The sequence below is a fragment of the Triturus cristatus genome, chromosome 8 (assembly GCF_964204655.1).
Source record: "Triturus cristatus chromosome 8, aTriCri1.1, whole genome shotgun sequence".
NCBI lineage: Eukaryota > Metazoa > Chordata > Amphibia > Caudata > Salamandridae > Triturus > Triturus cristatus.
The window spans coordinates 1484555764-1484578393 of NC_140591.1; the positions used below are offsets into that span (position 1 = coordinate 1484555764).

The 22630-nt window shown below is 45.3% G+C and overlaps 1 protein-coding gene across 8 annotated transcripts in view; it reads right to left on the bottom strand.

Moving 5' to 3' along the window:
• Positions 1–22630, bottom strand: part of LOC146805993 (uncharacterized) — a 731342-nt gene that overhangs the window by 237695 nt on the left and 471017 nt on the right. For 7 of the 8 annotated variants that reach the window (XM_085623346.1, XM_085623342.1, XM_085623340.1 and 4 more), the window contains 2 exons: positions 17369–17653; positions 14293–14580 (listed from right to left, as the gene is read on the bottom strand). The exons of the other annotated variant lie outside the window; for it this stretch is intronic. In XM_085623346.1, the coding sequence (XP_085479472.1) occupies positions 14293–14580; positions 17369–17653 (573 nt within the window). The remainder of the gene's footprint in view (positions 1–14292; positions 14581–17368; positions 17654–22630) is intronic. 8 annotated transcript variants of the gene reach the window in all.

Here is a 22630-nt window from a genome sequence, read left to right on the forward strand (position 1 = left end):
GAGGTAGGTTGTACATCGCTTATTGAAGGTGGGACTTACATCAGACTGGGACAGGCAGGGCTGGGGGAGGTAGGACTAGAGTCAGACTGGGATACGCAGGGCTGGGGCCATTATGTGGTACAGCGTGCGTTACATGGGTCTGCCAGACTGGGACAGGCATCGCTGTACAGCAGCGAGTTTATGAATGCCTGTACAATATGGTGCACACTACAACTAGCCACTTGAGAAGCTAGACATGAACACTGTACTGATGAGACCTGTTCCTAGGCAAGTAGACTTCGAACTGAACTGACCTCAATGGAAGAGGGTTTGTGAGTCCCAAGATTTGGGAGTTTGGGGCAATGTCAGCTACGTGTCATTTTCAGTTGCCCTATAGGTCCCCACTGCCAGGCACGTTTAAGCCCTGGGTGGATGTCTAACACCCATACTCTTCCCTGCGAGATTCCTATTAGCATGTCTGTCTCTCAGTCCAGTTGCCAGTTGCACTGGGTGTAGTGACAGGTGCCACCTTTCACTGAACCAGCACAGGAAGTACAAGAGTGAAGGCCTTTACTTTGTTCCAGTTTTCTTTCTTTTCTATTGCCTTCGAAGTGGCCTCAGAGCAGATGTGAGAAGTAAGGAGAGCGAATTCTGGGGGCGCAGCTATCAACAGAGCAGCAGGTGCAGTTGCACCGGGGTACTTGGGTCTAAGGGGCTCTGCACCACAATCATGGCAGTATTCCACTACCTCACCATGTTTGTGGGTGACATGTTTTTGCTTGCATTAGGGCCCTCAAATCCTTGGTCGTCTCTGTGACTTGGATGGCATTCGAGCCACAACATTTCCAAGACATTGCCGAAGTGTGCCACTGCAGGGTGGCACAAAATAATGCAGGGGCACCTGTCTTCAGGTGAATTCGAGACAAATACGTATGGTAAAGTGCAGCATCATATCTATGCTTTTTGTTCGCAGCTTGAGTTAGGAGTGGGGTCTCTCTTTTTAATGGTGAAATGGGGTGCAGGAGCAGGCCAGACCTCGTTCCAAGCCCTGGTCAGAAGGAGAGGTCTTTGTTAGCAATGGGCAAGGTTTCAGATGCCAACATTGTGTACCCTATTGTTGCCATAGTTTGTACAATACGACATTTCAAAGCAGGAGCGGCCCATGCAGGTAAGAGCGGTGGGGCCGGGTTGGGGGGATTCGACAAACGACCACGGGGGGAAATTAAATAAATAAATAATTTTCCCTCGTCGTCGTCTGATGAAATACCAAGGCCCCACAGCTCTTACCTGCACTGGCCACTGCCTGTTACTGTCATTATTTAAGCAGAACTGCCATTAACTTTGATTATTGATTGACAGAATTACCTCTTAGTAATCACATGCAGTCGCACACGCATGTGCATACGTATTGGAATGTCACCAATACATAAACACATAAGGAAGAAGATGGTGACATACACAAGGACTGACAGACACAAATACACATACACACATTCTCATACAAGTAGATAGAATCACTCTTACATAAATATGGGGCCACAGATAGAGGAACACAGTGACGTATAGGCATTGGCACCTCTAAACTATTGAAATGCCTCCCGTATTCTTCAATAAGATCGTCCCCCTAAAAAGTGTGTCCACCCTCCAATACCGTTTTACTCTCCAGTTATTTCAGTCATACCCTCCTTGGTGTCCTTGACGTTTGAGAGATAAGAGACGTTTGACGATTGAGAGATGACGTTTGAGAGAAGTTTGACGATTGAGAGATGACGTTTGAGAGACGTTTGACGTTTGAGAGATGACGTTTGAGAGATGTATAAACGACGAAGGACGCAGACACATTTGTTGCTGATCTAATAAATGATTCCAAATGATTTGGCACAACTATAACACTCCTCTGCACAGACAAGACCGGCTGGCTTTGCCAATGCTTATTTAGACAGGCTACTATCAACCTGTGGAAAAACTTCGCCTAAGACATTAGACTGCTGAGGGATCAGAGGAAATCGTCCATGTTGCAACGATCTTCAATGTGCCCATAATCTGGTGAGCTTTGCACCATTACACTTGACGGGTACAGCACTGTACATTTATGTATGATTTTTAGAGAATGTTGCTCCTGATGCCTCTCGGTGCTGGAGGTTCTATGGCTCACCAGGGACCCTGGAACACACCAACAAGGAGGGTCATCTTTATCAAGGAACGCCTGGCTGTGCTTGTAAGGGGAGCCAGAAAGGAGGCATCTTGATTGGGAGGAGGGGGCATTACCCTCTCGTCTTGTCCTCTTCGTCTCAGTCCTAACGAAATGAAGCCTAGCTCCTCTAGACAGAGAATGCAGCATGATATTTTTTGTTGTCTTTCTTCCCTCTCACTGATCATGATAAAAAAAATGTACCTCCTCTGTTCATGCAACTTTCTATCTCCGACAGATAAGGAAAAGGTAGCACGCCTTTATATCTGTTTAAGTAATATTTAACTGCATTTAACTTTGTTTCTATTTCTTAGGCACAGACACTTGAGACAAGTAGTTCTGCACGGGCAACTCTGAGGCTCCTTGAGTACTCTGAACCTGTGCCAGGTCGCGTCGGGTACAGGGAGACACCGGGCCTAAATGTAATACCTGAGAACGAGAACTGAGGATTAGGGACAGGCTATGAAGGATGGGAGCTATGCCCTTTAAAGGTTTGATGAAGAGTTTCCACACATCAAGAGTGAACACAATGTTGGCCTCAATGGCGTCTTCCTCTTCCTTGACCTCTCATCCTAGGACTTCACATTACCGGAGAAGGTCAACTGAAAGGTGGAAGCAGCCTTCAAAGGACCGTATGCAGATTCCAACTGTGCCATAAGAGCAGGGATTTATGCACCTAATGCAACAGGGGCTCCTGAAAGAGTTCCAAAGCCTCTTAGACTGTCTTTAAGAGAAAGATGTATCGACTACTATATTGGCAAAGATGGACATTGAGATATAGTTGTCAGATATTTCTTTTGGCAACAAATGGGAGGCACGTCTTCTGTGGGTGCTGCAATATCAGGATGCCGTCCACTATGGATGAAGTAATGGAAATTGGAGAATGCACAGAGTTCTCTCAGTTAAAAGACTCTGTCTTTTACAGGCCCACAACAAACAGGGCGTTCCTTAGAGATTGGCCAAGATAGTCAAGCCTTCAGAAAACCATCTTTACTGTCTAATAAAAATTATTGTGGCACTTTTAGAAGTGGTGTGATTCTGAAAGGTTGGATCTATGTTCCTTGCTTTGTTTGAAATCCTGGAATTTCTCAGACAGGCGTTTCTCATTAAGTTGGCACCTTCCACTTTGTCTGCCTAGTGGTCAGCCATTAAGGCCCTTAAGGGTGCAGCATGTTGTGTACAAACGGTGCCTTTGGTTCAAAGGCTTCTTAGAAGTTTTCAGTTAAAAAGACCTAGGGTTTCATCCCCTTTTCCAGTATGGGATTTGACCATAGTTCTGCAGGCGTTGCAACAGCTGCACTTTGAGCTTCTTGAACAGGCAAGTATGAATTGATTGTCATGTAATACGACCTTTTGGTTGCCATTACATCACCACTGTGGTTGGGTGAGTTAGGAGATTTGCTTGTGTCCTTTCACTCCCTGGAGTTTTTTCTGTACAGGGTGGTTCTGTCTGAGATTAGACCTAAAGTTTGTCCCATAGGTATATTCCACTTTTCACCTTTCTCAAATACTAATTTTCCCTGCCTTCCGGTCAAAAGGGATTAAGATGTTCTGTCATCTCTAGATATGAGACGGGCATTGTCCATGTATGTGGATAGGACATAGGAATTTAGACGTTCAATTTCTTTTTGTATTTTAAGGAACAGCAAAAAAGGACAGTTGGGTCTCAACTCAGACTATTAGTGGATGGGTTCCGAAAAGCAATCTCACATGTCTATACATTTCAAAATGTGGTACCTCCATCTAAAGTTTAAAGGAGGTACAATATCAGCTAATTGGGCTGAAGAAGATGGGGCATCTCTGCAAGTGATTTGTAGGGGTGCGGCATGGTCTTCACATCAGACACTAAAGGTTAACTCTTTCTCATTAGGATGATTATAATTTTGGTTCAGCTGTGTTGAGATTGGCAATGAAGCAATTTTCAACCATATATACATATGGCATCACTTGGTTCGTGGTACAGTCTATATGGCTTGGTGCATCCTCATTTTGTTATGACTGGTACGAGGAGAGCAGGATGAAAGTGTAATAATTTAGTTACTTACCAGTAAACTCCACTATGTTGAGTCATAGTCCTCCTCCTCCTTCCAGTCAGCTCACTTCCTCCCAACGCTGCACCTCCAATCAGCGGACTTGTAAGTTAGAGGAGGAAGGGAGGTGGGAGGTCTATTCTACTATCACAGTCAGTGAAAGAGAAGAAGGACACACAAAATAGTGTGCTACATTCTCTGTCTAGTGGCAGGTCGCCTAATTTCTTTATGAATGTGACTAGGAGGACTACGACTTGAAGTAATTTATCTGCTTTTGGGATGGAAACGACCAGCAGAACTTTCATGACTGCACAATCCTGTGGGGTTGTGGGTGTTCACTTGTTGCAGACCTAAAGAAAATGTACCATGTGAGAACGGGTGTGGCTTGGAGGGGCGGCGCTTTATGCCGAGAACCACCTGAGAGGCCAATCTGCCTACGTCCCCTGCCCCCATCGATCTCCTCCCCCCTAAAAAAATAAAATGCATAAACAAAAGGTTGCTGAGGCTGCCGCCAATGTCCTAGGGTGTTTTCACAAGTTAATGGCATCCGCTGCTTGCAGCCTCAAAAGCTGAGGATGGAAATCCAGTCTTGCAGTGGTTTCTAGATCACCTTGTCTGCCACCGTGTAATATTAGCTCCCCACTGGGTGACCGTGTGAAGGGAGCTGATGACACACTGTGGCAACATGTGAGTTGACAGGTCTGTTGTTGCCGCGTAGGTACCGAAAAAAGTCTAGTATTCCAACGCTTTTGAAAGAGTTACGGCAACAGATGACCTTCCAAATATATAGCTAGGCAGGAATAAATCTGGTTTGCAGAAGGAAGTGTGTGCTGCTCTGTTTGTGGTGTATGAAGGTTAGGGAGTTTCCTGCAACAGATGCATCTTTCAGTCAAGTGTGCAAATAACTATGTGGCTCTGGTACTTATATCATTGGGATAGTTTGGGTTTAAATATCCACATTTTCTTAATGCTATTCAAGAGTTTTCCCAAACTACAAATAGCGGTATGATTGTCTCAGTGGACATGCGCATGGCAAATGTTTGTTATGCACGTGGTCTGATGGAGTAACTCAAGAATCCTGTGGGATAAAATACAAAAAGCTGAGGTTAGGACATATCATTGAATAGTGTCAATATGGTCCCTTCTTTTCTCTCATAGGGGATTTCCATATACAGTCATAAGCATTGAATAGTCCCGCCTGCTTGCAGGGGACCCCGGAGCACTTTTTCCAATGTATCTTCTTAAGTGCTGAAGTTCGCCTTTCTTCAGGAAGACATTGAAAAGTCACTTAAGAAAGTCATAATGCAGCCTCAAAACCAGGCTACAGTGATCAGAATTCTTTATCTTGGAGTGGCAAAAGAAGAGACTGCAATGAAATATGGGCTCAGTGCATAAATAAGTTTGTAAGGGCACAGAAAAAGAACCTTCACAAACCCTTTTGCTATGAGGGAAACAGAGATGAAGAAGTGCAGTGCACTGTAGCCCATAGGCTGCCATTATAAGTAAAGAAAAAAGAGATTTGTCTTTAAGATCAGAGACCTCCAGTATCCCATCATGCTCAGCCAGAGGCAGTTACCTCAGTTCTTTTTTCCCGCTCCTGCTGACAGGACCCTTTGAGCATTAAAATCAACCTTTTTAGGTTTTTTCTTTAAAATAGCACTTTAAAGTTCAATTTTTTTGCTTTATTCAACGTCTTTCTCTATTGAGTGAAGTGTTTTCTTGACAGAAGAAAGGAATTTTTTCTATTTAAAATGCCTTCTCTCTTCGACAAATGTCTTCACTGTGGCAGGAAAAAAGCCAAAACAGACCCCACTAGCTCTGTATTATAGGTCTACCAAATTCTCACCTTCCTGCCTCCTGTGAAATCAGCAACATTTTCTCCAGACAAACCCTGTGTGACAGGGAGAAGATTCACCTGGAGGGAAGGGAAGAGTGAAGAAGACAGAAAGAATCCAGTGGGATCTCTGAGCGAGGGGGAGGTAATTCTTCCAACAGAGCTCTTCCCTCAGCCTCCAGTGGTTGTGGGAGGTCTGAGAGGTGTTTTTCAAGAAGAAAACTGTATGGGTCCCGGTCCACATCGAGAGGAGGTACGGCGCCGACGTGCTCACTGTCATTGACTGGCTTGATGCCGTATAAGCGTCAATTCTCGATGTCAAGAAACACTGAGGCGACGTTGAGACCTGCTTAACATCGACAACCAACTTCAAGAAATGCATCGACGTTGAGGGATTCTGACTCGCCATCACCAAGAGGTAGGCGGTCAACATCAAGAGCCAAACAATGATGAAAGTGATTGACGTTGAGAAGCCCGGTCGACCTCGAGGATGAGCTTACGTCGATAGGGGTCGACGTCCAGAAGCAGATCGTCATCGAAAACAAGTAGATGATGATGGAGGTCGACGTCGAGAAGATCATCGGCGTCGAGAAGACAGGAAATACCCAACAAAAGAAGGAGAACCTATTCATCATCCGATTCTCGCTCCAGATCCCCATCCCTGGTAAAAGTACCCTTTTCTCCGATTTTGGTATCACCTCAACCTGGCTCACAGGCTCCAACAGCGCCGCCGCCACCGGCGCTACCAACTCTGTCTCCTCAGCTGGTGCCTCAAACTCCAACTCTGCCTCCCCCAGCTCTACCGTCACCGTTCCTATCACACCAGCACCCAGGAGATAGCGCTCAAGGACACACCATCGCTCTTGCCATTGGCACCATTCACATTCATCTAATAGATCGCCCCACTCACGATCTCATCATCGATCTCATCACAGATCAAGATCACGTCCCGACTTTCATCGCCATGGGGATACGTCCTCGTCCACCAGGAGCTTCTCTCCTACCTTGTCAGACTCACCTCAACCTCAGTTCTCACCAATTGATATCAACACCTTTCAAGAGGTTCTGGTTCGAGGCGCATCTAAATTGAATATACCTATGGCGGTTTCTACTCCATCGACTTCAATAATCTGTAAACTCTTGACCAATGCACAGCCTCATGACCTTTGCTCCCACTAGTGCCGGATCTTCTTGAGCCAGCCATGGAATTGTTCCTCTCTCCAGCTGCTGCAAAATTAGCACCCTCCAGAAGAATACCGCCCACCTCAGCAAGATCTGCTGTTTCTACGGGCTGACCCTCCACCTGACTCAGTGTTAATATGAGCTGCACGTAAATCCCATGCCACGTCTCCATCTGCTACTTCTCCCCCTAATGAGAGCTAAAGATTGGACTTGCCAGGCCGCAAAGTCTGCAACACAGCAGCTACGTCCATGAAAGCAGCCAGCACCACAGCCCTCCTAGGAAGGAAGAATCCCAGGAGGATTTTCTGGAAATCGACCAGGAGGGAGTTATGGTATCCAACCAGGTCATCAGTGTGGCAGCGAATTCCTCGATTTTAGCCGCCAACAGTTATTGTCACGGGGTCTCCTTACACTGGCATGCATGGCTTCGACTGACATCTATAAGTTTACCTTTTTCGGGCTACACTCTCTTCGGCTCGCACGCCGATGATGAAATGGAGGGAATGAAGATAGAGATGGATACTTTGAAAGCAGTGGTATTACAGAAATTTAAAGACCAGCGACGTTCATTCCAACCCTACCGTCGTCGTTTCTCTTCACAGAGGGTTCAAACCCCTCAATGGAAGTCCGGGAGATCACAACAGTATCAGCGACCCTACCAGTCTCAACGCAAGCAGCAGAGGGGACGTACTACTCAACAAGCTAACCAAGAGGGGCAACAACCTATTGCATCAAAGCCCTGAAACCTCTCTTCCCCCTTTTCTGGTACCCACTCCAGTAGGGAGAAGCATTGCAGGTTATCTGGCAGAGTGGCATCGCATAACAACAGATGCCTGCATCTTGAATATTGTCAAAATGGCTATCATCTGAGATTCACTTCCCCACCACCATCCATTCCACCGAGGTCATCCACGTGTTGAGCTTCTCCTGAAGGAAGTCAACACAAGTGGCCAAAAGAAAGAGGTGGAACCTGTCCCTCTAAACCAACGATGACAGGGTATTTACTCCAGGTACTTCCTCATGCCAAAGATGGGCAGACGAGTTCAGACCCATTCTCGACCTCCAAATTGCAAACAAATGGATCTGGAAGGAAAAGTTCTGGATGTTGGCGTTACATCAAATATACCCTCAACTTCAAACTGGGAGACAGGCTTTGCTCAATAGACCTACACGACGTTTATTTCCATATTCCCATCAAAGTCTCATTGGAAATTCGTCGTGGGGCAGAACCACTAGCAATACGCGGTTCTAACATTTGGCCTCATGTCAGCACACAGGACATTTTCCAAATGCATGGCTGTGGTGGCAGTGCATCTACGAAAACGCAGGATCTTTGTCTATCCTTATCTGGATGACTGGCTGATCAAGGCATCCTTCTTCCCAGAATCCCAACAGCATTTCCAATAGACTTCATTGCTTGGGTTTTCAATTTTCAAAAGTCTGTGTCAATTCCCATCCAGACATTGCACTACTTAGGAGCTACTATCGACACGTTACAGGAAAAGGTGTTTACTTTGGAGGAACAACGTTTATCCATTCTCCAGAAATGTCACAACCTCCAGCGGATGGCCAGTCCAACAGTCTGTATAGTCTTCTCGCTCCTCGGCTCAATGGCCTCCTGCATATTTCTGACTCCCAATGCTCGCTTCCACAAGCGCCCTCTCCAGGAGTGCTTGGAGGATCAGTGGAACCAGTTCTCAGGGAACTGGGAGGACAAGATCATCCTATTCACTCATGCTGGTGGTGTTCCCCGAAAAATCTCCTGAGGGGAATGCCTTGTCACTAGCAGGACTCAACACAGACCAATGTGACAGATGCCTCTCTGCTTGGGCCGGGAACCCACATGGATCCCATGCAGATACAAGAAATATGGTCCTAGAGAGAAAAGACATACCAAGTCAACCTCCTGGAACTCAGTGCAGTTTACCTGGCACTCATGGCATTTCATCCTTCGTTCAAAACCAACACCCTGCTTGCGCTTGTTCAGACAGAGAATACAACCACCATGTACTACCTGAACAAACAGGGGGAGAACACAGTCCAGAGCCCTGTCGCAAGAAGCTCTAGCTATCTGGCACTGGCTCCTCATCAGGAACTTGAAATTGATAGCCACTCACCTGCCAGGTTTGCAAAACATCCAGGCAGATGCACTCAGCAGGGTTCTAGACAAAAACCATGAATGGGTGCTGAACAAAGAGGTCTCACAAGATATCTTCAACTTGTGGGGCACACCCTCTACAGACTTTTTCACAACAGCAGAAAAAAAATGACACAACTTCGCCGCCAGATTTTACCATCCAAGTTCATTGGGGAATGCCTCATGGATCAACTGGTCCAACAAATTTCTTAACGCTTTTCCTCCAGTACCTCTGATACAGGCAGTCATGCACAAGCTTTCAACCACAACAGCCAACAGATGATCTTCATTACCCCAGAATGGCAGAGACAGCTGTGGTTACCAGACCTGCTTCACCAGTCTCAGGCCAGACCTTCAGAGGTCAAATAATACCACACCCCAACCTCCCCTCCTTAGGTTTGGCAGCACGGCTCCAGAGATAGTGCAGTACGGCCACCTAAACCTGTCACAGGACTGTCTGGACTTTCTAAAGGAAGCAAAGCGACCATCTATACGATCTGTTTAAGCCTTTAAATGGAGGAGATTTTGCATCTGTTGCAATTACAGGCAGAACGATCCCACTTCTTGCCAGGAGGATGTCATTCTCCCATTTTTGTTATGCTTTGCTAAATCTGGCCTCCAATTCTCTTCCATCAAAGTCCACCTGTCTGCACTCACGGCAACCAGGAAAGGTTCACAAACCTCTTTCTTTAGGATCCCAGTTACTAAAGATTTTCTGGAGGGGTTAAAGAAGGTCTTTCCTCCAATTAGACATCCCTCTCCTCCATGGGAGCTGAACGTAGTGCTTTCTCGTCTCATGCTTCCTCCTTTTGAGCCTATTCATATGGCATCAGTGTGAGAAGCTGGCTTAGTATATGGTGCACACTTATGTAAGCAGGCCCCTTGTACTAATCCAGACAATCCTTATGGTGATTTTGGTGGTCTTAGAAAACCTTAGAAAGCTCTTAAAGTGGTAGCTGTGGAGAGCAGCCTTCAGGCTAAGTCCAGAAGGAGTGTAAAGCAGCTTGTTTTACAAGAACATAATCTTATTGGTATAGATGAAGTGAAAAAGAACCACAGAGTGTGTTTATAAAAATATGTATTATAAGACTCTCACTAACACATACGGATATCTCCTACCCGGAGATATACACGATGCAAACAATACTTTGCAATAAAAACAGGTAAGTAGCACGAATACACAGCGGTCGCCGGGGGAGACCAAACCATATACTAAAATAGAAGTATGCGAACCACGACTCAAGTCAAGACTATACCCAGAAGCAGTAGAAGTGCCATGGACCCACGGAACCACCCGAGGTAAGAACCAGGACCCCCACGGAGGCCGTGTGCAGAATACAAGTCAATAGGTAAGTTGCAGTCGCAATTGTAAAGAAGAAGCACCCTTCCCAGTGGACCCTGAAGAAACCCAGCATAAGACAGAAGGTTGGAGAGCCACCCCACCCGTGGATACTCTAGGAACCAGGATACCTATGCCAGGGAAGCCGGGTGCATAGGTGGGAAGTGGATCTGGAAACAGCCGTAAAACTCAATGGAGTATTTCAGGGAGATGCCGCTGTTGGAGAAGGTGAAAGTGTGCGGTGGAACCCAAAGGTGGATTCATGATGAGAAGTACCTGCAAGCAGAGGGGACAGAGTCTATGCCACTCAGGAATGACCAGGAGGTACGGAGGACGAATGCCCACCAATGTCGGGTGTTGCAGGAGAGCTGATGGTGACCTTGGAGCTGAAGCTGTGTGGACCATTTGACACTGTTGAAGAGAACACCAACAAGCCTTGGCCATGTAGAAAGCGAAGAAGGGGCAGTGTCGGGACCAGCAAGGTCCATGTGACTTACCACAAGCAGGGGAGTCAGGGCAGGCCCGAGCAATTAGGGGAGCCTGTAGAAAGCAAAGAAGGCCCTCAAGACGACCCACAGGCCAGAGGCACTGGAGTCACAAGGGGACCTCGAGCAGCTCACCAAAGATGCAGGCCCACGGTGCAAGTGACGCGGTGAGGACGAAGATCTTGGTCACAGGAGATGCTTGAGGTTGGGGCTACTTGGAGCCCGAAGATCTTGGAGGAAGGAAGCCAGCAAGCCTTTGCAACGGCAAGTCGACGTGGTGCACAGGGGTTTGACGAGGGATACTGGCCTCAAACTTGGTGAGAGGACAGGGCAGGCCTCGAGGGATGTGGAGAACCACCACATGTGTTGCTGAGCCTTTCGGAGACCGTGGGAGCTGGGGATCAGCAGACCGGTCAACTTTGCTGCGGTGCCTGCAGATGCAAGAAAGTGACTCCTTCATTTCAAAGGAGATTCCTTCAGGTGTCTTGGATGCCCACTGGCCTTGGAAGGTTCCTGTATGGAGCACGGCACAGACGTTGCAGCAGACTTGCAGGACGACGGGGCCAGGAGCAGCAGGTGTCTTCCCAGTTGCAGTCTCAGAGCCCAAAGCAAGGTCCAGCGAAGTCCAGAGTGCCCAGACGGCCGAGGAAGTGGTGTATTTAAATTAAACTTGTGTCACGACGAATCTAGGGACCCACCTACAGGTAAGCCCTTAAGTACCCTAAGGAAAGGGTTGGAACGATTCAGGGTTCCCTCCCAGGGGTTGGGCAGTGGGGACGAAACTCCTATATCCTTTGACCAGTTTGCCTGGCAGTTTGGTCTGGACTGTTCCCATGATGCACAGGGTCAAGACTGGGGTGGCGTAGTGGGCGAAAGAACGATGGATTTAACCCAGATCTTTTGACTGGGGGAGAATGTTTACATTGTTAGCATTCCGTCCATCATTTGTTTGCTGTAACAAGTTTCGTGCCAGAGCGAGAGCCAACAGCTCCCTGAGCTGGTTTGAACTGGACTATGCAAGGAGGGCACCAAATGTGCCCCTCAAGCAGACAGTGAGGCACTGGCAAGCACTCCCACCCAACTCCAATACACTAAACCCTGATTTGTTCTGCATTCCGTCCATCAATTGTGTGTCTTTTGCTTTCTCGCCCTAAGTGCACCAGGTATGCCCAGACGTGGGTCCTGGACTCACTGTGCCACTGGAATTAAGCTATCCTGGCTGAAGAGAGGTGAAACCCCGAAACTGGTCCTATGATGCTTGTTTCCGGTCCAGGGAGGACATGGTTTGGCAGTTCGGGTTGGACTGTTCCCATGAGGCACAGGGTCAAGACTGATTTGCATATGGCCAGGTCTAAACCGGGGTGGCATGGTGAGAAAAAGAACGATGGATTTAACCCAGATCTCTTGGCTGGGGGTGAATGTTTTGATTTGCTCTCATTCCGTCCATCAATTGTGTGTCTTTTGCTTCCTTCTGGCTGTAACATCAGCTCATAGAGTTAGTGAGCCATACACAGTCTTCCACTCCTCCAAAGTAGGGTTGCGTACCCATCCCAAGTTCCTACCTAAAGTGGTCTCTGATTTTCACGCAAATCAGACGATCTCTTAACCCACTTTCTTTCAAAATCCATCTTCTCAAGCAGAGAGAGCTCTCCACTCGCTGGATGCCAAGAGAGTGCTAACATTCTACCTGGATAAAACCAAATCTATTCACAAATTGCAACAGCAATTTATCAATTAAGGACCAGTTCGCACAGTCAGTCTCCAGGTGGATTGTCTCTTGTATCCCATGCTGTTATCAGTTAGCTAATAAACCCCTACTGGTAAGCCCAATGCACATTTTACTAGAGGCAAGGCAGCTACTATGGCTCTTATGAGGAATATCCCCTTAGCGGATATCTGCAAAGTAGCTACAAGGAGATCAGTCCACACATTCACTAGACACTACTGCCTTGACACAGATGGTAGATCAGATGCTCAAGTAGGACAGGCATCCCTCAGAAATCTCTTTGCCTAGCTGTTTCCATATCTTTTGGTCTCTGTCAACACCACCGCTTCAGGGGGGATGAGCTTGCTACTCTATTCAATGCTTATGGCTATACATGGAAATCCCCTACGCAAGAAAGTATTGTTTCTTACCTGTAGCTCCAGTTCTCTCGTAGGGGTATTTCCATGATAGTCATAAGCAACCCTCCCTCCTCCCCGTTGAAGTAAACAGACACTTTCATGCTCCGCTATTAATCCGCTAGTTCAGCCTTCATAAAGAACTGAGGTAACCGTCTCTGGCTGAGCATGATGGGATACTTGAGATCTCTCTGCTCTTAAAGACCTAGTCTCTTTTTTTCTTTACTTATATTGGCAGCCTATGAGCTACATTGCCCTGCACTTCTTCGTCTCTGTTTCTCTCATAGCAAAAGGGTTTGTGAAGCGTCTTTTTCTGTGCCCATACAAAAATATACATACACTGAGCGCATATTTCATTGCAGTCTCTTCTTTTGCCACTCCAAGATGAAGAATTCTGATCACTGTTGCCTGGTCCTTAGGCTGCATTATGACTTTGTTAAGTGACTTTTTAAGGCATTCCTGAACAAAGGCGAACTTCAGCACTTAAGAAGATATATTGGAAAAAGTGCTCCGGCGTCCCCTGCAGGCGGGTGGGACTGTTCAACTCTTATGACTATCATGGAAATATCCTTATGAGAGAACTGAAGTTACAGGTAAGAAACTATACCTTACTTACAGTGGTCACTGCTCTGTGGTCTAAGACTAGGAGTCCCATTATACACTGCGTCCTGAAGCGAAAAACAGAACTGACGTATAGTTGCCTTAGAGTTTCGGGGTCACTGTTGCTAACACACTGATATCCAGTTAGGATGGTGGTCAGAAAATTTGAAGAGGAACACTTTTTGTTTTTTCCTAGACTCTTTCCTCGGGCAGGTACACATGATTTTGGTAGAAATGATAGAAAAAGTATAAAAGCAGAAACTGGCAATAAACACGGTCCCAACTGAGTAAGTAGGCAAGAGAAGACGAGTAACACTTAAAAAGACAAAGGGATGGCCACTCTGCAAGCTTTTTCTGTAAAAAGCTTTTGTGCACGCTGTGACCATCGCCGTACCTGTGATGGCTTCAGCCGACACGGGTTGGGCTCTCCTGTTCTCCGATAAACCATACAGGACAAACTTGTATTTCTCCGAAGGCTTTAAGCCTTTGACTGTGGTGGTTCGGAGATGCCCATCAACCTCCAGCTGCAGTGGGATGCCCTTGGAATCCTTGTACTGTATGATAAAGGAGTCGAAGCCTCCACCCAAGACTGCCCAAGAGAGCACCAGGGAATCCTTCTGGATCTCAGAAATGGAGATATCTCCCACCTTGGGCAGCTTGGCCACTGTTTTCTTTTGTGCAGCTGCAATAGAAAATGGACATAAAGCGTGCCCTCACCCATGAAGAGTTTGTTATAATTTCTCCAGACTATGCAGCAAAACAGCAAAGCAAGCAGCTAAGAAGGTACTGCCACAGTAGTGCAAAATAAAATAAAACCATGTTTTTGATGTCCTGGATGGGGATGAACAACCTGACCTCTTTGCAGAATTTAGACTAATAAATGCCAGAAAGGGTACTGGTTTCCCCACCTCACTGCAGCAAGACTGTTTACGTTCTTCCCAGTTTCAATAGGACTGTAGGGCTTCTGTGTGCTATTACTAGACACAGAGTCTGGCATTGCTTTGAAGTCTGTACCACTGCAAACTGCCATCAGTTTTTAAGTATGATGACTTCCTTATCAGGTTATCAGCTAGGAATGAAGCTGTTAAGCAGGGATCAATCCATACAAAATCTGCAGCGGAGCATCTTAGAGATAACCACCATAGAGACTACAGTAAGGGTCTATGCAATCGACCAGAAATTGTGAAGATGCTACCCAGGGATTGGTGTAGACACCACAGTCAGGAGCGTAGATAGCACAGCTACGGTTAACCAGAGACACTACAGTATTGGATCAGTTGGGTTCACCTAATAATAGATTTAGTCTAACACAAGAATAAACCAGAGAACCACAGTGGGGTCTATGGGGACCCCCAGAAGCACTGATGGTGCAACATAGGGATCGCTGTAGCACAGAGAGTGTTCGGTCAGAAGTGCATCAGAAGAGATGGCACAACCTGAGAATAACAAGGATAGCCAGAGTGGTGAATGTAAAAGGCCTCCCGGAAGCGGGATGAAGCAACACAGGTATAACCAGACTTCTTTGTAATGAGTCTAAGAGTCCCTTCAAGAAGCGGGGATGACGTAGTCCAAAAACCAACAAGAGACTCCACAATAGTAGGTCTAGGGGGTCCTCCCACAAGTGGTGATAGTGCAACTTAAAGATCAGTCAGAGGCACTACAGTAGTGGGCCAGTGGGCTCCACACAGAAGCAGTGATGGCACAACACAGGGATCACTGCATACAACATAATACTGATTGGAAATGATTACAACTGTTGGACAACACAAGGGTGGCACCTGGTTTTGTAGAATGTCACTAGGCTCTCCCACTGTTGTCATGTTTATTCCAACTGTGCACAACTTGATAGTCTGTAAGTGTTAACTAACAAATAGAATAGCTGTTCCTTGTATTAAGCCTGCTATTGCCATCTTCCAAGTAGTCATTTATTTCTGCTATAGCCTATAGCTGCCAGCTTACTGACCAGGTCGCTCTTTACAGGAAGAACATTGGACTAACTAAACAAATAGACTAACCTGGCCAGCCCTGGACGAGAAGTAAACCCTGCTCATTTATAATCGGGTCATTGAGAAGGCTTTGTGAGCTGAGATTTCAATGAATTGTACTATCTAAATATATTGACTGTGTTAATTCTTCTAAATAACCCCTGCGATCAATGAAACATTGTTCACTTTCTGTTACCCAGTGATGGCAAGATAGCGTCATTGGTAGGTCAGGATGTTGTCATTGTACAGAAAAAGCAGAGACCATGTGCCACAGTGGATAATGACATTCCCCAAAATAGCTAACAGGCAGCATGATACAGGGAATGATTCTTTATCAACTACACCTAGTTCCTTCATACTCCGAGATCAGCAGTGGCGTGAATGTGGCCATCTCTTTGGCTGATGCCGGACACCGAATGCTGGAAGGCACAGGTCCCTGGCTAAGCAAGTGACTGCAAACCTGAAGTGTTTTGGCTGCAACTTAGTGTAAGAAATCATCTTGCAAGGGATGCCACTAAGCAAAGGCCTATAAGGTAGAGGTGTCTTATCCACACAGTGGCTTCATCTGGGGCTTAGAAAAACGCTGGAACATATGTATAGGTCCATAAACTGGAAAAATATTAAAAAGGGTGCAGTCTCGCCCATAGCGGACAAATTTATGAGAACAGCTAAATGATGGTCATCAACTCTGAAATTTCCTCAAAAGGAAGGGGATTTCTTTCATAGAAGATGCAATAATGAGACAAAATATGTTGCTAATAAAGGATACTCTAAGTAAATAATATTTGCCATACTCAGCCCTAACACAAGCAATATGAAATTATGAGAAAAGCTAGGCAGTTGTTCGCAGATATTTGATGACGAAGTATTTTAATTGAGAGGTGATCATATCCTCTCGGCTGCAGATCTGCAAAGCAGAATGATTTTGGACACAAAGTAGCCTTTCCAATGGAATCCTATTTGGAGGTAAACAGAGGCTTAAAAACCAGCAGCGACTTGGCTGATGGCATCTAATATCTTGAGGCAATGTAAAACAAAGCTCAATGTCAACCCACACAGTAAGAGTCAATTCTTCTTGGGTTACTGTTTGTAACGGTTGATTTACTAGGGTCTGGTCTGGAGGGCTGGAGCTTAAGCATGCCATACATAGGCAGTAGAGCATCCCAGGTATTTCTCTTCTTCCTCAGATAGTGACATCACAGAGACCTCGCCCCTAAACTTTCCTGAATTCTGTATTCTCACAAAGACAGTAAATGGTGATCTTGTTCAACATCAAAAAAGAGACTCACTAAGCTTGAAGTAGAATGTTAGCCACGCTCCTCAGCTCTGCTTTCATTAGCTAGGCAGCTGTCCAGCAAGCCAATGAGAGAACCATCTTCTCTTAAGTGTTCTCACAAAGCAAAAGCAGAAATTGCGTGATGGCAAAAGCACTAGCGGTGAAGGCTTAACAGCCAGCATTCGTCGGGAAAGCTAAGCCTACCCTACCTGTAGTTGTTTGAGCAGACACTGGTTTTGAGCGATTGGATGCAGATATGCCATGGAGTAGGAACGTGTACTTCTTGGATGGCTTCAGGCCTGAGATGGTCGCAATCCGTAGGTCCCCAGGGATAGGCAGCTCTAGGGCATTCCCCAGAGCATCCCTGTATAGAATGAGGAAAGAATCAAAGTCCCCACCCTGGACAGTCCAGGAGAGCCTAAGTGAGTCTTGCATGATGTCTGAGATGTTGAGTTTCCCCAGCCGGGGCTGGATTTGGGCCTTCCCAGCGGTAGCTACAAGATACGAAAATACATAATCTTATTCATTTCAATAGATATATTACTTAAGTTCTCCAGACGCATGAAGAAAAATAAATCAGACACAAAACATTTGACAAGTGCAGTATGTGGTGGTACAACGTGGGTCTAGGAATGCTTCTTTTCATATCCAGAAGCAGCCGACACTGTGACTGCACATGAATGAACCTTAAATGCATAATTCATCTACCACAAGGTAAGTTAGTTTGGAGCAGAGATTGGCTGACCCAAATGGAACGTGACCTGCTGGTGTCTCTGAATTGGTAGCACCTGGTGCAGAGTCTGTCACATGTCTGGATCGTCTGAACTGTCCTCTTGCTCAAAGGAAGAGGAGGAGACTAAGGGTTAGACTGCGTAGACTAGCTTCACCTCTAGCACAACAATGGTAATAGTGCAAAAGAAAGACCATGGTGTTGATAGCTTCAAGACATTTGAAGCAATATTTCAAATGAGTATTTTTTATTTCTGGATAACAGAACCCTGATTTGTCTGGACATGAAGCAAGAAATCATGGCCTTGATATCACAATCTAAAAATTACACATGATGTCATGTTTGAATGTTTCTAGATCACTTGTTTGTTTGATAAATATACCGGTGATATATTTATGGGCCGTTTAATTTCTCATTCTAAAACTAATTTAAAGGAAATAGAGACTAAGGGAATCATTATGATGGCGGGCGGACAAAAGGGTCCGCAGGCCATAACTGCGGCGGTCCCGTGGGGGTGATTAGGACGCGCCCGCCACACTGGTGGGCGGACCCTGCATTTTTAACATTGCGGTGGGCGGTGCTTTCAGCATCACCCACCGCAATGCCAAAAATGTATGTTGTGCATTTGCATGCACAACGTGGCAGGCACTGCGCGGTGCGTGCCGCATTGTGCATGCAGATACAGGAGGTACCATAGGTACCCCCCATGTGCACCCCCACCCCCCCCAACTTCCAGGGGGGCCGCAACGTGCCTCCAAATGTGAATCCTGCATGCAAGTATGCACGCATAGTAGACGGTGGGTCGAAAATATATACATAACATATTCATATGCAATTAAATAAATGTGTGTGTGTGCATATATATATATATTTATATCTATATATATATATATATATATATATATATATATATATATATCAGATCAACCAGCTCCACCAGCCTCGAAACTCGTACTGAAGCTTCAAGAAGTTGGTACACAAACCAGTTTAAGGTGCAGTTTTCTTTATTTGCCCAGAGCGTCGGCCATAACGTTTCGGCTCTCCAAGAGCCTTGATCACATGTATTTGTATATACATATATTTTGACAAAAAAACGGCTCCGTGTTGTGGACCCCTGGCGCTTCTATTTTCCGGTGCGGAACCACAGCAGAGCCCCGCCGTCACAAATTCATCATCTCATTTCCCCCTGGAAATAAATTGGCACGCACTCACGGGTTCAGGAACTGATATCCCAAATTTCCTTTTATTCAGCTTGCAGCATCCAAATTGAGGGACAAACCAACGCGTTTCGCTATCAGCCGATAGCTTGATCACGGTCAGTGCAACTGATTCAAAAGACACAATAAAAAAAGTGTGTTGCTTAATCATGTGATTAGTGATGTCATGTCTCCTTTTCCCATGGACTTATGGTCCTCGTAGTCAATACAAACACACTATTATTTATGCCAATTACTCATATGTTTTTTACTACTCTGTTTTTTACTATCATTGTGTCATAATTAGTTTCGCTATCATTCCTTGATATGGACAAAAAATCCCCACCCTCCTGTTTTCGATTCAAAGCAAAACGAGTGAGCAACATTAAAAAAACCCTGTTAGTTTAACTTGCGAGAGAAAATTCTCAACTGCGAAAATGTGTTGCTATATGTAAAAGGGTTTTGCCCGTCTTGAAAACAGTAGTTTATTACTCAGATTTTAGAGTTATAGTTGGTTTCTTGATTCGCCCTCTGGTGGGCATACTTTCCCTGTGTGTTATGGGGATTAATTTTTTACACCAAGTTTATAATTAATTAATTGTTTAACATTTGGATTCGATAAGAAGGACACATAAGTTCTTTAGGGCTGGCTCATTAGTAGTGTGGCAATTGCGATGTGTATGTTGCAACTATTTCATCTGACATTCTGTCATCTACACCCTTTTGCCCCCTCTTCATAAAGGGCAATTTTGTACTGAGGACACACAGATCATTTCGAAATCGTTACAGATGAACATATAATTCTTCACTTTGGTTCAGGCCCCATGGGGTATAGGTCCTAAAGTTCAGAATTTGTCGAGATTCACGGCGTCTCAGGTTTTTTCCCGATCTCCTCCTCTGTCATGTGCAGAAATTGTCTCTAGAGCATAGAAACAGAGTAGTTTCCAATCACCTCCGTGGTGGCTTTCCATGTGTTTAGCAACAGCGTTGCTCCTATCCTTGTTGACCGTCGCTCTTACGTGTTCAAGGATCCTCTTTTTTAGCTCACACTTTGTGCTGCCAATGTACTTTAGTGAGCACGGACATTCAATTACATAAACCACAAACTGGCTTTTGCAGGTGATAAGTTCTTTTATTAGCCATTTTTGTTGTTATCCGGGAGTGAGACTTCTGTCATGTTTCTGGCTATTTGGCAGACCTTACACGAATGACACTTCTTGAAACCCTTGGTTATTAACCATTGTGTTCCCTTTTTTTTGGTATGGTCCTGGTGATGACTATGCACTAGTTTGTCTCGTAAGTTCTTAGCACGACGGAACGTGATATTAGGGTGTTTTCCCATAATTTCACTTACCACTGGGTCTAGTTGTAGGAGCTTCCAATTCTTGCGTACAATGTCTCCTATTTGTTTTGCTTCTTTAGAATGATCCAAAATTAGTCTTATAGGGGTCGATTGATTGGTCTCTGTGTTCCTTCCTTTGTCGTTTGGGTTTAGGATAGTGAGTCTCTTCTTATCATTGGCGCGCCTCCAGCATCTTTGGATAATCCCTTTTTTATATCCACGGTGTTTGAATCTCATTGCTGAGTTTTTGCTATGTTGTTCCCACTCATGTTGTTCCGAGCAAATACGGCGTAGCCTCAAAAACTCTCCATATGGAATGTTATCCTTAACTGCTGTTTGGTGGAAGCTATTTGCATGTAGGGTTGAGTTAGTAGATGTTTCTGTGTAGCGTGGTTTCTAACTTGTTGTTGGCAACATAAATCTCTGTGTCAAGAAAAACAATTCTTTCGTATGCTGCAATTGTTTGTGAATTTGATTTTCGCATCCGTAGAGTTTAGAATTTCGAAATATTCCTCAAACTCTTGTGCCGTGCCGTCCCACACTAGCAACAAGTCGTCGATATATCTCAACCACTTCATGATTTTTACCATCAGAATTACGCTCGTGCACGTTAGGGTGCGCGCACCGTGTGCGCACGGTGCGCGGCTATAGATATTTATGTACTTTTAACTGCAATTTTCTCAGGAACTACTGAACAGATTGACTCCATATATGCAAAAGGCACATCCCTGACCTGAGGACTACCTCTTTGCCAAATTTCAAGTAATTCTGTTCAGCCGTTCGGGCTGTACCTTCGACTAAAGGTCCTATGGGAAAATGCATGGGGAAAACGCGTTTTGGGACCCCCCTTTCTTCTCAGCCCCCGCTTGACGAATACCCCCGAGACTTTCAGGGTAGGAGCTGAGCGGAGCGCCCCATTAGTTTTGAAAATTTCGCGAGGATTCGTCAACCGCCGCCAAAGTTATTCAAAATAGAATTTTGAGATTTCCTATGGAAACACGGTCCTAACTATTACTATCTACTGGCGACTGCCAGTAGATAATATATATATATATATATATATATATATATATATATATATATATATATATATATATATATATATATATATATATATATATATATATATCACTGAAAAAACCATAGGTTTCACACACGTTATAGTTAGGAATTAGCATTTAAAAAACCTTGCAAATTCACTGAAAAAACCATAGGTTTCACACACGTTATAGTTAGCTGGACATTTTACTCATAAAAAACCAATGAAATTCCCCCGTTATAGTTAGTGCAGGCAACTATAACTCACGCGACCGCAATCCTCTGCTGATGACATATGTGTCTTTATGAAAAAAAAATATTTGCAATCTATGTTTAGCTCAAATTTAATGGAAGAAGACATGGGCAAATAAGTGTCTAAATACAGTATTAGCATCAGCAGAGGATTGCGGTCGTGTGAGTTATAGTTGCCTGCACTAACTATAACGGGGGAATTTCATTGGTTTTTTATGAGTAAAATGTCCAGCTAACTATAACGTGTGTGAAACCTATGGTTTTTTCAGTGAATTTGCAAGGTTTTTTAAATGCTAATTCCTAACTATAACGTGTGTGAAACCTATGGTTTTTTCAGTGAATTTGTACGGTTTTTTAAATGCTAAGTTACTTTACGCCGTTCGTGGCGTGCGCGCCCACTTAACGCAGTTCGTTCCGTGTGCGCACGGTGCGCTTCGCGCACCGCGCGCCCACTTTACGCAGTTAGTGCCGTGCACGCACGGTGGGCACGGCACTGCGCTACGCGCACCGCGCGCCCACGTTACGCTGGATGGGCCATGTACGCACCGTCCGCACACGGAGGACATATTTTGCGCGAAGTCGTGAAAGGTAAACTATTCAATTTTCAAATTGTCAATATGCCATGCGCATATTGCCATCGAAAAAATATAAAATTGAATTTTTGGCCTTGGGGGTTCTTATGGGACACCTTAATCAAGGCTAGGTGGTTAGGAGCTGTCTAACATGCCCCTTTACATGTTTTGAACCTTTGTTTTGCTTCCCCCCCTCAGAGTGCGAGAGAGAAAATGGCGGCCGCCGCTTCCTGGTTTCGACCGATTCGAATGTTTACTAAGGTCTAACAGCCAATCAGAATCGCGCTCGCGCACGGCGCCGTACGCGTACGGTAAGCTTACCGTAAGCGCACGGTAAGCGC